The sequence below is a fragment of the Lepidochelys olivacea genome (assembly GCF_965140295.1).
Source record: "Lepidochelys olivacea isolate rLepOli2 genome assembly, chromosome: 1".
Classification (NCBI taxonomy): domain Eukaryota; kingdom Metazoa; phylum Chordata; order Testudines; family Cheloniidae; genus Lepidochelys; species Lepidochelys olivacea.
Window position 1 is genome coordinate 78,816,342 of NC_140411.1, and position 15,189 is coordinate 78,831,530.

The following is a 15,189-nucleotide window of genomic DNA, read 5'->3' on the forward strand; positions in this document are numbered from 1 at the left end:
TACCAGTGACTGAACCAGCAAATGCTTAACAACAGGAAACCCCAGACAAGTTAAGAAGAGAGACAGAGAGAGCAAGAGTGGAAGTCCATCACAGCTTGGCTGGCTCATCATGGCACTGGTTTGATCGGGGTGGATTATGGCTTAACTTCTGCCTCTCTTAGGTTACAAATGAATTTCAGATTCTATAGCCAACTGACTAATAAATGGTTACCATGTTTTGAAAAGGCTGCTAGTTGCACTGTAAATTCTCACTGAGAGCATTGCACACTAAAGGGGCACGGTACAAGCCTCCTGCAGGACTCTGGCTTGACTGGATTCACTGCAGAGAACCATAGAGATAGGGTTAGCTGGTGCTGACAGCCCAATTTTGGAGTCTTGGATGCCACAGGCTTGTCCTAATGGAACTGTGTGGTTCCTTGGGGCCTGGTGTACTAAAAGGAGTTACTCCCAGGAGACTGGTGACAAGCTGGGGCATAGACTAGGCCTTGTGACTTTGTGATACCTACATACAATGATTTTTGGTTTTACAGGGTAGTGTTTCATCTTCCCTTTAGTTTGTACCTAAAGTTTCAGAAAACCCTAAACAACAAGGGTTATTTTGAAAGTTTCAAAAAGGCCATTAATTTGCTAACTCCCTCAATACCCTATAACAGGATTTGTATCATTTGGATAACTGACTAGCATGTATTTACATCTTCCATCTCTCCCCTTTCTTACACAAGATCACTATTTCAATAGGATTTCCCTCACTTCCAGACAGTCTGAACATTTATTTTTTCTTCTTTTTCTTATTGAAGACCATTTTTTAACCAAAATAAGACCAATTAAAAATAAAAATCAATGTTTCAGCCTGTCATAAATATAAAGGGAAGGGTAAACCCCTTTGAAATCCCTCCTGGCCAGGGGAAAGCTCCTCTCACCTGTAAAGGGTTAAGAAGCTAAAGGTAACCTCGCTGGCACCTGACCAAAATGACCAATGAGGAGACAAGATACTTTCAAAAGCTGGGAGGAGGGAGAGAAACAGAGGGTCTGTGTCTGTCTGTATGCTGGTTTCTGCTAGGGATAGACCAGGAATGGAGCCTTAGAACTTTTAGTAAGTAATCTAGCTAGGTATGTGTTAGATTATGATTTCTTTAAATGGCTGAGAAAAGAATTGTGCTGAATAGAATAACTATTTCTGTCTGTGTATCTTTTTTGTAACTTAAGGTTTTGCCTAGAGGGGTTCTCTATGTTTTTGAATCTAATTACCCTGTAAGATATCTACCATACTGATTTTACAGGGGGGATTTCTTTATTCCTATTTACTTCTATTTTTTATTAAAAGTCTTCTTGTAAAAAACTGAATGCTTTTTCATTGTTCTCAGATCCAAGGGTTTGGGTCTGTAGTCACCTAGGCAAATTGGTGAGGCTTTTTACCAAACCTTGTCCAGGAAGTGGGGTGCAGGGTTTTGGGAAGTATTTTGGGGGGAAAGAGGCGTCCAAACAGCTCTTCCCCAGTAACCAGTATTAGTTTGGTGGTGGTAGCGGCCAGTCCAAGGACAACAGGGGGAATATTTTGTACCTTGGGGAAGTTTTGACCTAAGCTGGTAAAGATAAGCTTAGGAGGTTTTTTTCATGCAGGTCCCCACATCTGTACCCTAGAGTTCAGAGTGGGGGAGGAACCTTGACACAGCCATTTTTCAGTTGTCATTCATTTCAACCACGTTTTATTAATGGGCCTATTTTCTTCTCTAAAGAACATCATGGCCGACGATATTTTTAAAATATGTTTTCCTGCTGATATATTTGTAAAAATTCCTCCTTTAATCCCCGCAACTGATTGATCTGCTTTTTTACAGTCTTTACTTTGACAATTTTTCACTGATTCTATACATACTTGTTTGGTTATCTCCCCCTCTTCTGTTTACAGCAAAAGTTGTGGTTTGTTGGTTTTGATTTTTGCTTTAATAACTTGTCTTTGAGTAGCTCCACTGGAATCGTTGCTTCTTGTTTCTAGATTCTTATCATTCAAAGGATATTGAACCTTTTCTACACTTATTTTGGTGACTCCTAGAATAACCCAGACTTTTTCCTTATCAGATAATATTTGAGAGAGAGAGAGAGAGAGAGAGAGAGAGCATGTGCACGGTGTCTGAATGGACCTGAATAAGGATTCATCTTTTTTAAAATTATTTTTATTTTTGACTCTGTGGCCGGTTGGTGAGATGGAGATTGATGTCTGCCAGATGACTTTGGTAGGATCTAGAATTGACTCATTAATTGGGAGGGCAATTCTGGATGAAGAGGAGGTGTGGAGAATATCCACCAACTTGTGATGTGTAAATGCCACCTCCTGTAGGGGAATCTGCAGCTCATCTGCCAACCTCTTGGTAAGTTCCAGAAAGTTCTTAATATGATCACGTAGTGATGTGGGGGAGGCAGTACAGGGTCTACTGGTGGACATGAGGAGAAGTTTGCTGGTGGGGTAGCTTCCCCTTCCAGTCCTTCTTCCTGTTATGAAAAAGCTTCCTCCTCCCCTGGCTCAGGGGCTCTGAACAGCAAGGCTGTAGGAGTCTGGTGGACTCTCTCTGAGAGACACTGGACAGCTGCGATATGTGTTTGTATGTCACCCAAGGATTGCAATAGGGCCATTGGGTGGGAGGAGGGCAGGCGTGGGCGGTGGGGTTACCCCAAAGGGCCCATATCACATTTGTGGGTTGGCCCGATGGAATTGGGGAGGACCCTTGTATTGTGATGGTGGGCTATGAGGGTCCAGGGAAACTACCTCCTTCTGGCCACTGTCAGACTCACCTCTGGCTAAGAGCGGTGCTGACTGGGGTATTGGCAGTACATGGCCTGGTGCAAGAGCAATCCTGGGTGCCGGGATGTGCTCGGTAACAGGGCCCAAGTACTGAGTAATGGGGATTGCGGTTCTTCCCCAACCATCAGGTCGCCAGGGTACCAGAGCTGCTGTGGTACCATGGGCTAACTTGGTACCACAGAGCAGTGTCTGTGGTATGTTGTCAGTACCAATGGTTGGGAAGGTGCAGAGCACTCCCTAGATGTGAGTTTTGTCACACCTGGTACCCAAGGTTTTCTCTGTGCCATTCTTTTAGAGACCATATGGTAATTGTCTGTCTCCTTAGGGGACAGTACCATTGCCTAAAAGCCTAATTGCCAGAGCCCCTGGCTTCTCCAGGCAGTGGAGCCAGTGCCGCAGAGAGCAGAGCTCACAGTGGAGGCCCCCTTCTGGGTACCGTGCTTCAGAGTTGCTGGTGCCGTCGGTACCAAGGTAACCGCACTGGGAAGCCCCTCTTGCTGGCTAACTACTTGGAGCCCTTTTCATGAGTCTTTATAGGGGGAGTTTGCTGGTTTTTTTCATGACTCCATCCCCTTTGAAGTTAAAGGCTGGGAAATGTATCTATATGTTTTGCTGATGAAACACATTGACCCTGCAAACTACTGAGTGACTATTCTGCAGAATTTCATGACCATGTGACTTCATATAGAGAAGCCACAATACAATGGAATTCTGCAGGTGCTACAGATTTGGGGTAAAAAGTGCCTGTATCTGAGAAATTTAAATGTATACTGTTGTTGTAGCTTTTCAGCTCTGGATGACTATAGCACATTTCCTTCCCTTTCTCCTGCTGTTGTAGACCTCTCAGCAACAATATATGATTCAAACATGGAAAAAATAGAAGAAAAAGAGTGTGAAAATAAAATTAAATAGTAACACAATTTTTAAGACCACAGATTAATTGAAATGTAGACCCAACAGTCTTAAATTAAAATGAAGTATTGAAGTTACTGGGGGACAAATACTATAAAATCAAAGGAAAATTTGTACTTTGTATCAGCCATCTTGGCTAAATATTTTGCTGATTGAGTTCTAGTCCTGGGTGAGAGGGTGATATGATCCTGTAAACAAGGCAAGCCTCAGCAGAGGACACATGAAACTGCAGCATATTTGGGGAGTGGCGGAGTAATTACAGTCTGGAGTTTTTTGTATATTAGGAAAATTACTGTGTCACTTTTTCAACCTGCAGTGCAATTGTTTTCTACTGTAACTCTTGGCTCTAAACAATATATATTATAAATATATATGTGAATACATACTGAATTGATACAATGCAGTTTTTGATACTGGTCTGCTGCTATTTTCCAAATGTTACAACACAGAATTATCTCAAGTCAATGTTAATAGGAGGTATACATTTCACAATATCCTTCATATTTTCATGCATCTTTCTGTTCAGGCGGAAAACTGTAGCCATCTGATATACTGAAACTTCTAACAAGCTGAGCCTTTTGAAGCCATGGGCAGGTGATAAAAGCCACCTCATGTCTAAAGCTTCCCCAGGTCACAGCTGTCATACTCAGTTTGATTCATTGCTGTCACAATCTGCTGTCCCTGCTTGTTGCTGCACTTCTTTTATTCATCTAACTCATATCTAAATATTCCATTACAGAAAGGACATCTAATGTTCACCTCATGTTTGAAAGGGCACAACACAAACTTCTGGAATTTAATTCTAAAGACTTGTGCTTAAACTGGCCATTACCAAATCTAAGGTGTCTGTTCACTTGTTCATTTCTCAATACTTCCCTTACAATTTTGTCTCTGTCTGATCTTCTTAGCAGTTTATCATGATTAAAATATTTGGTTATCATGTGGTCTCAGTTTTATTCCAACTTCTTATCAATTGGAAATGTAATATTGCCCAGTAACGGAATGGCATTTGAAGCTTTGTGAGTTTACAGATAACAACACTGATTGTGGACTTGGTGTATTGGAGGAAAAGGTCAGCAAGTCATCTAGGTTGGCACTGTTCACAAAATCAAGTGTCCTCTCCAAGAAACCAGGATGTTTATCATTTCAGGACCTAGTATCTACCAGGCTAATTCTGATCTCAGTTACAGCAGTGCTGTAAGTCCAGAAAAATTCTACTGAAGTTCATTGAATTAGCTTGTATGTACAAGAGTAGAAATTTGCTCCACTCCTTCCAATATTCAAAGACTGTGTTAATGAGAAAAAGGTGAACTTGTTTTGTCTAATTTCAAATACCCTCTGACATTTAGGTTAGAAAACTGAATTTAAAAACCTACTAGGTTCACAACACTCTTAAGGCCATCTCCAGTCAAAGGCAAAGAGACAGAACCAAATGAAAGCTTGGGTGGAAAAAAATGAAACATGAGGAGAGAGAAAGTAAAACCAGGTTTCAGAGTAGCAGCCGTGTTAGTCTGTATCCACAAAAAGAACAGGAGGACTTGTGGCATCTTAGAGACTAAGAAATTTATTTGAGCATAAACTTTCATGAGCTACAGCTGCATGTGAGCTGTAGCTCACGAAAGCTTATGCTCAAATAAATTTCTTAGTCTCTAAGGTGCCACAAGTCCTCCTGTTCTTTTAAAGTAAAACCAGAAAGCCTTAAAATGTAGAGAAAGAAAAGATATAAATTCTAATAAAAAGTAGTTTTCTGACAACGAATAATAGTTTGTGATGTTTGTTCGTCCCTCTAGCATCAATATTAAGAAACAGAAACCGGAGTTTTGAGTTTTCCCACCTCACAAAATCACATTCCTTTTAGGCTGTATCTATTCTCACAATAGCACTAGGATATTATGTCTTGTAGCATGCTACTGTACATACTCTTTACATTGCCAGTGCCGGACACTAATATTTGCTCAGAGAGTTTGCCCTTTAACCACTACCTGCATGCGCCATAAGGACACTAGCTAAAATCATAGAGTTTCTTTGCCTCCACTGGGAGCAGAGTAGACTGCCAGTAGCCATTCCCCCAAACAAAACCCCCAAGCTCCATACCCTCCAAACACCAGTTGCTACTCGTAAGGCCAGGGAGAAATAATTTATACACTTAATATTTAAAAAAATTGTTTTACTGCAAGTGAGGCTAGAACAGGGGTTCTCAATCTTTTTTGAATAATGTCCCAACCATCTTATTTTTCTCTTGGAGCCTCTCCTCCTTACAAAGTGGGACTCTCCAATGTAATCCAGATGAAACTGTGGCCAGTAATACATTGGTTCCAATCAAGGGGATTCTAGTTTAAATAAATCAGTCCTTTGATCCTGCTGTCTGTCTGTGCATAGGTGAGGAAACCTTTTAAAAGCACATACAATAATAGTTTCCAGAGCAGTATTTCTCAACTTCAGCAACCAAGAGTGCTAGTGAGCCCTGCAACTCCATGTGCCAGGTCACAACTCCATTCACTGAAATTTGCCCTGGCCGCCCCGTCAGTTGTCTCACCAAATACAAAGGCAGTTCGGAAAGAGAGGCTATTTTGCCACTGCTCCTATGCCAAAAGCTATTTATAGTTTTCTTGCAATTTCACTGCAAACATGAATTTGCGCTGAAATCTGACCCGGTCACCCCTCCATCTGATGGAAGGGTGGCCAGGATGAATTTGAGTGAATGGCTTTGGGACCCCGTGTGTGAATGGAAAGTTCTGCTGCACCCCATGTGCAAATTTTAACCACTAGACTTAATAACCACACATGTGACTCTCCAGCAAAATTATCATGAGGGGCCGAGAGATGCTGTGATTCCATCTTTCTTGTTAGTATCATGGTAAAGTGTGCACCAACAGGAAAATGGATGTGTGAGGGCTCACTCCATGACCATCATGACACAGCAGTAAAAGAAGCATATACAGCATTGTGATAGAACCATAATGCCACTACAGAGATATATCATAGTTTTCGCTTCCATGATTATAATTACTTCCTAAACAATCTATATCCATAATATTAAAATAAACTGTGTCATACCTGCATAAATTATCTGCCTATTTGTCACCTATTTACCATCTCTGATAGAGAAATATGGATTAGATGATGGGGCAGTATAAAACTTTTAACATCATGAATCTGTGGAACACAAATATATGCTTCACATGCTCAGCAATTTATTTCATGTATATTATCTCTGCAAGTGGCATAAGTACATACACGGGGACTGTCTGATGGTGTGATGCACACTGAAGAAAGTATACTGAGCTATGTGACCGCGAGTTCTAATGCCATATCACTTACGGAATTCTCTTACTATTTCTCTGCACTTCACAATCGTTATTAACTTAGGCCTAATGCTCCAACCTCAGAGTAGGTAATTATAATTCATTCATTTTACACATAAGATAATTCAGAGGTTGGAGCCATCATTGCTGGGAACAAAACCCAGGTCTCTAAGATGAGACACCCACATCTTATCAGCTTTCCCACATGAATTTTCGAAAGAAATGGTCCAAATTATGTGTTTGTCCAACACGTGTAGATGTTTGTCCATCTCTAGTGATTAAACCACAACCCATTCTTTAAGATCTGGGGATTTCAGGTTAAATCCCTGCAGATGACATAAAAATGTGTTGTTACACTTGGCTACACTAGGCCATATTCTGTTCCCAGAGCCAGGAAGAGAACAGAGAAATCCTGACACCCAACATTCTAGTGCTAATTCAGAAATAATTGTGTGACCCAGTGACAAAGTGTGTGTTGTGTTTCCATCTATGGGCTAGTACTCATAAAGGAGGATAATGTACCTACATCACCAGGACCGTTATAGATTACACGGTAGAACGTTGTGCAGGGGATCTGAAAGTTCTAGTCTATTCCATGCAGGTTCTTCTACTGCTCTCATCACCATAGTATCTAAGCACCTTCCAATAGTGCATTAAGAGTGATGAGTAATGTGTCACATCTGGTTTGTTCTCTTTTCTTTCTTGTGGGCTCAAACTTGCCTGATGACCAACTGCGGGTGGAGGGAATATATGTAAATTTATCTAGGGTCCTCACACTCCTGTTGAAAATATTTTATATAGCAAGCTATTATATTTAAGAGTGAATTTAGATGTTCTGTTAATATTTGTTTTATTACTGTATTTTAGTGTCTGTATTTTGGTTAATGGGAGATGTTGCTTTAAGAATAGAGTGGGCCACATATTGGAGGGTTTGTCTGACGAGACTGAAGACAGTACCCTGACTGTGCAGATTCCTAAGAGATCAGAATTTGATATGATAAAGTGATCTTTACAGAAAACAAGCTTCCCTTTTTAGGGTGTAACATTAACACATATTAGGGAACTGGAACTCAGGACATAGCAAGTGACCCTCAGAGACTTTTTCCTGTCGGTTACCAGCATGAATCCATCTCACCTCAATAGGGATTAAAAACTGCACCTATCTAATGAACATTTGGTGCTCCTTGTATGAGACGAGTCACAGCTCCCACATCACAAACTCAGCACCACACTCTGCATAAATTGGCAGATTCAGCAGAGGCCAAGAACTTCACAGGCCATGGAGACTGAGCTGCCTCTGTGACTTACAAAGCAAGGTTCCCCAAATCAGGGTTGAGGCATGTTGACATAGTGATGTGTGGGGAAGGTTGCCCTGCTGCCCTGTAGATAAACCAATGGCTTCCGTAACCAGGGCTGCACAAACCATAATGGCAACATTTTCAAAAGCACCTAAGTGACTCAAGACCTTTTTGAAAATGGAAATTCAGCCATAAGTCACTTAGGCACTTTTAAAAATAACATAAATCCACGTGGTTTTTTAAAGAGGGCATAAAAAACTATATGCAAATTAGATATGAATATGCAAATTGTCTCATTAAATAATCTGCATAAAATGTCACATGGAGCTACACAAAATTTGACAGTTATGATGAGGGTTTTAATAGCATGAATATAGGGGGGCTGATTTCCTCTGGAATGAGTTATGCAGTTCACCCCACACACACACATAAAAAGGTCAAGATTTAAAAAATTTACTAAAAGAAAAGGAGTACTTGTGGCACCTTAGAGACTAACCAATTTATCTGAGCATGAGCTTTCGTGAGCTACAGCTCACTTCATCAGATGCATATCGTGGAAACTGCAGCAGACATTATATACACACAGAGATCATGAAACAATACCTCCTCCCACCCCACTGTCCTGCTGGTAATAGCTTATCTAAAGTGATCATCAAGTTGGGCCATTTCCAGCACAAATCCAGGTTTTCTCACCCTACCCCCCGCCCCCCCCCCACACAAACTCACTCTCCTGCTCGTAATAGCCCATCCAAAGTGACAACTCTCTTCACAATGTGTATGATAATCAAGGTGGGCCATTTCCTGCACAAATCCAGGTTCTCTCACCCCCTCACCCCCCTCCAAAAACCACACACACAAACTCACTCTCCTGCTGGTAATAGCTTATCCAAAGTGACCACTCTCCCTACAATGTGCATGATAATCAAGGTGGGCCATTTCCAGCACAAATCCAGGTTTTCTCACCCCCCCCACCCCCATACACACACAAACTCACTCTCCTGCTGGTAATAGCTCATCCAAAGTGACCACTCTCCCTACAATGTGCATGGTAATCAAGGTGAGCCATTTCCAGCACAAATCCAGGCTTTCTCAAACCCCCCCCCCTTTCTTTTTCCCGGGGACACACACACACACACAAACTCACTCTGGATTAGGGTAGATTCAAAATGGTCACCACCGCACCATGACTGTTGTCTCAGATGCATTTGCATGCACCATGGTTCCAATGCTGATTTCTGCTGTCATCATGCCTACCAGGACAAAAGATGCAGCCTAACTTTTAAAGCCATATGTAGGCCTGGACCTAATTGCCTTATTAAGGGTTTGTCCACATGGCATCACAGTGTAGACTATGGCGGTATGAATTTCAGAGTGCACCAAACTGCCCTCTATGGACATTGCTGGCATGAACAAAAGGTATCTAGTTTGTGTTAATGTAATCCTCCTTCAAACAGGTTTACATTATTGTGAACTACATTCCTTTCAGTTTGTGCCAGCAACGTCAACACAGAGCAGTTAGCGCACAACACTTTGGTACACTCTTCAGAGTAACAGCCGTGTTAGTCTGTATTCGCAAAAAGAAAAGGAGTACTTGTGGCACCTTAGAGACTAACCAATTTATTTGAGCATTATCATACACATTGTAAGGAGAGTGGTCACTTTAGATAAGCTATTACCAGCAGGAGAGTGGGTTTGTGGCGGGGGAGGGGGGAGAAAACCTGGATTTGTGCTGGAAATGGCCCAACTTGATTATCATACACATTGTAAGGAGAGTGATCACTTTAGATAAGCTATTACCAGCAGGAGAGTGGGGTGGGGGGAGGTATTTTTTCATGCTTTGTGTGTATAAAAAGATCTTCTACACTTTCCACAGTATGCATCTAATGAAGTGAGCTGTAGCTCACGAAAGCTTATGCTCAAATAAATTGGATAGTCTCTAAGGTGCCACAAGTACTCCTTTTATTTTTGGTACACTCTGCAATACATATCCCCATATTCTGCATTGCAGTGTGGTGTAGACACAGCCTTATTAGTTTCTGATACCCTATTTACTCTCTCACTTTCTGAGATTGCTGCATTTGATCCCAAATGTTTGCATGAATGGTACAAGTTACATTGTCACTAGTGGCCCTGCGAGCAGTAATAAAGATTTAGCGGCTTTTAAAGGAGTTTAAAATACATTTTATTTTTCTCTTCAAAGGCACTTGCAATTGCATGGGTCAGGATGATTCCAAGCTTGTCATGGCATAGCAAATGAGAAAATGAGGAAGTACAAGAACAGCATGTTTATATCAAATATCTCAACAAACCCAGGTTCCTATAGGTCACCTAAACCACCTAGAATGTTAAAACTGTTGGTGCCCTTGTTTTGGGTTTGATAATTTTTTCTGTATCATGGGGATTGTGTTAAGGGGAAGATCTTCAGTGGGTCAGTAAAACTCAAAATAAAATTATGCATGCAAATCTGTTTTCTGTATACACAATGATGTGCCTGCAAAACTCTCACAGGCATTTTTAGGAACTGCTGACAATCTGGCCCCAAAGTTTAGTCAAGAGGTAGGATTGTAAATTTGAGGTTTGCCAAATTAGAATGCAGCACTCTAACCTGTAAAATAAGAAACCCATTAAATTGGAGGAGAAGATTTCTAAGCCAGTGGTGGGCAACCTGTGGCCCAGGTACCGAACACGGCCCATCAGGATAATCCAATGGCAGGCCGCAAGACAGTTTGTTTACATTTGCACTTCTACCTGCAGCTCCCCTTGGCCGGAAACGGCAAAACGTGGCCACTGGGCACTGCGGGCAGCTATGCAAATGTAAACAAACTGTATGGTGGCCCGCCAGTGGATTACCTTGACATTGGCTGTAGGTTGCCCAGCAGTGCTCTAAGCACACATTCAGTATTTCTCATATATTCTGATCAGCTCATTTTCTCTTTATCCAAACAGGAAGATACTCTTTGTATCTAATTTATTAGAATCAAGGAAGAATAGTAGGTAAAATGGAGATATCTAAGTAAATATAAGGTGAATCAAACTGTATAGTTTGAATATTAGGGGATAGAATACATGCATAATACAAGTAAAGCATCCTCCACCAAGGAAGGGAGAAGACTCCAGGAAATCCACTGGAGAGCTTGAGATGCAGGCCTAATTTAAGTGGGAAATACCCAGATGCTTTGTTGCTAGGTGCTATACTAATCCCTCTGATGGACGGAAGTTATTAGTATTCAGACTTCTGTACTGTGCTACAGTACTGGCCTGGCGGTTGTCAGGTCAGTACTCAACTCTACTAGACCTGTATTCTATTTCTGAATGAGGCAGTGGTGAGAGTTCTACAAAGACAGCATGCTCAGCCCATGTTGAGAGAGCACCTCAAGATGTTCTTCAGTGAATTTATTAGTCACTCTAGTTCTGGCACTCAGACCTCCAGCTGGGAATATCTGCCATAAACACCAGGATTGGTGTAATCTTGGCCCCACTGTCGTCAATGACAAAACTCTCACTGACTTCAATAGGGTCCGGATTTTACCTCCAGCTTCTTGGGAAAGTGGCATGAGATCTTTTTTGACCATGGGTAGTCAGTATCTATATCTCATCTGACAAATGGCAACTTCAACTGTGGAACTGGAGCACTGATTCAGTACTCAGTATTCAAAATGTTCAGGTACCAACATAATACTCAGTTCCCAAAATCAATTCCTACAGTAAGTGGGGTTTTCTTTGGAACCCTCCCTTCCAAACACTGACCAAGCCTTGCCTTTATGACTGCTTACCTTATGACATCTGATGAGAACAGCCTTACATTAATAAGGTACCATGCTGTGAAGAAATTAATTTAGTATCACAGATATATTTCTAGATGTTTACCTTAATAACAGATGTCTCGACTCTGGATGGGGGACTCTGTACTTGTGCTGCTGCTGCCATATTTGCAATGGTACTAAGGTGGTTCATCTGACTCATGGCCATTGTGACAGATGCTGGAGGTAGGCTGACAGGAATTAATGGGTGGGGCATCATCATAAAAGGAAGTTCCAGGCCTAAGGAAAAAAAAAACAAAAGGCAGGAAATATTGGTTTATGATGTTTTTTAAATATTGACTATTAGGAATATATTTTCTTATGAGCAAAATATGTTGAAATGCTTGGCACCAAATGTGTTCAAAAATGAACTCTTCCAACATTTCAGTATAGAGCAGTTAACATGAATCTGTTCACTTTTTGTCCATGTGTAATTCCCTCTAGTATCCATGGAGGTCTTATATGTACAGGGAGAGACTAACAGGCCCCTTAGTTTGTTCAGATCAGTGTAATGTTGTACCATATCATTGCTAAGCAATTGTTGTTCGTTATATTGTCCATTTTAATACTTGTGGCAAGGTGTCTTAGCAATAATTATAACACTGATGCACAGGTTAATAGCTATTTAAGTATCAGGTTTACTGTGTTTGTCTTTTTATTTTTTTATGACTCCTACTTCCACTGCTGAATACTTTAATTGAAGTATTACAGTATTCACCATGTTTTTTATTTTGCATAGCCTATTTAACTAAACACAATAGAAAGACAGAAGTTTGAAAACCACTGATGTTAGTGTTGAAAGATGTCAACCCGTACCATTTGGCAGAAGGTGGTTCTGTTGAAGAGGGTTGAGAGGATGGCTAACTGGAAGGTTATGCTGTCCAGGCAAGCTGGGGTGGTTAACAGACACCTGTGATCCTTGGGTGAGGGGAGACTGAAGTTTTTCTTTATCCCAAGAACCATCACTGCTGCCTGTGGGGAATGAATATAAATTATTTGGATTCAGGAAGATTTCAAATTTGCAACGTCTGAATTTGAAATCAAGGCCACCAATTTAACGCATTTTGTGATTGACAAATTAGTGTTTGTAATGTATGGGTTGGGCAAGGGAGGAGGTTTGTTTTCAGTCAATAGAAAGAAAAACCACCTTAACAGATAGGTAAGGATAATATTTGCAGTTTATAGTTAGAAACATGAACTTATGGGTGTTAGGATTGTACTAGTTCACTTGGAGAGGTGTATACACTTTGAATTCTTAATCTTTGGCTAGAAGAAGAGCTTAAACAGTACAGTTCCAGTGAGAAATCAACAATGTATTTTAATGAATGATAAATATTTGTTATATTAACAGTTTTACTTATAGTTCTGTAATTCTTAGTAAGTAGAACTTGAGAGAAATATACCAATTGTTTTATATGTGGTAGAGGGTGTTCACTTATAAAGTTTTCATTGTCTGACTATGGCTATATTAATTATGTTCATATTTGTTCTTAAATTTTGGTATTAAAATAAAACTAGACAGTAGTTAAATTTTTTACTCACTGATGGCATCAACAGACATGCACTCTTGTGTATGGTTAACATATTGCAATATTAGATAGTCAATTTATATTTCATTCCATTCAATATAAGAAATTATGAGTCCAATCCTGCAAGTCCTCTTCTTGTGGAACCCCAGAGGGAGCAAGAAATGATTTGGGCCAATATGTACTGACTATAACTGTATTTTACGTATCTGAGAAAACAGATTTTTCACTACCGTGAACATCAGCACTTTTCAATATAACACAGTAAAACAGAATAACACAGTTAAAGAATGGTATCAGTATTTCATTTATATGAAAAAGTTATTGATTTCTACATTATGGAAGTGCACTTTAAGTGACCTCTAAACTGAACAGGTCTTTAAAAAACTATATGTCTCTGAGAATATATATAATATGCTACCCTATCTTGAACTTCGTAATCAGAAAGCTCCAGTGACTTCAGTGGGAATAGTATATATATAATGAAGTTCAAGACTGGGCAGCATATTAAATGTATTTATACATTCATTTAATAGGCTGCCCAATCTTGTAAATATTATATTAAAATGTATTTTGTGCAAATTTTCATAGTACTTTTCACAATTATCAGATCAACAGTAGGGACCCTCTAATTTCCATTGACTTTAATAGGAGTTGCATTAGCCCATTAGCCTTCCCATTTTAAAAAAATACTTTTACATGAGATGACAAAAGCACAAAAGTTGGTCAAAATCCAATTTAATTTCTCTAGATTTATTAAAAACCTGATTGTAAAAGCTATATAACATAGTTTATAATGAAAAAATACTCAGTTATGGCCATTATTTTCCTTCCCCAGCTACTTCATGAAGACAGTTAAGGTTCAATATAAATTCTAATTCATTAGCTCAATACTGTCTAGATCCCAGTGTAAATTGTTCAGGAGCAGGTAATGAAAATTCAGTCCAAAGTCTCCAGCAGTCAAACAGAGAAATTTTATTAAACAATGAAAATAATCAATTAAACCAGATATCTTTATTGTCTTTATCCTCTTTATCATTTTACAAGAAATTCTGACAAACTTTATGAAATGTTTATACTTAGTTTAAGACTGAGCTTGCTAACACGACAGATTCTTAGGACTTGAGCCTCTGATAGGTGGGCATATCACCATGCCTTTTGGAAAGTCAGATACCTCTGCACAATAGGAAGACCACGGGTGAGACTGAGTTTTCAGTCATTATTTGGAAAAACAGCTTGCTTATTATACCTTTGTTTCCCCTAGTTTCTTTCCCTATATTATCTGCTTATTGCAATAATGACAAACACACTTCCATCCTGCATGTTCATTTAGTGAAGAACCTGACTGATATGAATAGATTCAGACCCGAATGTCTCAATTCTGTACTTGTCTACATACACTGTAACATCTTTATCTTTGATTTTCATAAGCCCCAAACAAGGCTCCATAGAAAAAAAAACACAAGAAGAAAAGAAGACAATACAGATTTTTGTAAAACTTAATTGAAACCTGGATCAAATTACTCCAATTTTATATAAAGTTCTCAT

The 15,189-nt window shown here is 39.9% G+C and overlaps 1 protein-coding gene across 9 annotated transcripts in view; it reads right to left on the bottom strand.

Moving 5' to 3' along the window:
• DACH1 (dachshund family transcription factor 1) overlaps positions 1-15,189 on the bottom strand; it is a 462,414-nt gene that overhangs the window by 145,988 nt on the left and 301,237 nt on the right. For 5 of the 9 annotated variants that reach the window (XM_084613154.1, XM_084613156.1, XM_084613158.1 and 2 more), the window contains 2 exons: positions 12,932-13,087; positions 12,183-12,355 (listed from right to left, as the gene is read on the bottom strand). In XM_084613154.1, coding sequence (XP_084469280.1) covers positions 12,183-12,355; positions 12,932-13,087 — 329 coding nt within the window. The remainder of the gene's footprint in view (positions 1-12,182; positions 12,356-12,931; positions 13,088-15,189) is intronic. The other 4 variants (XM_084613162.1, XM_084613161.1, XM_084613160.1 and 1 more) reach the window with 1 other exon arrangement.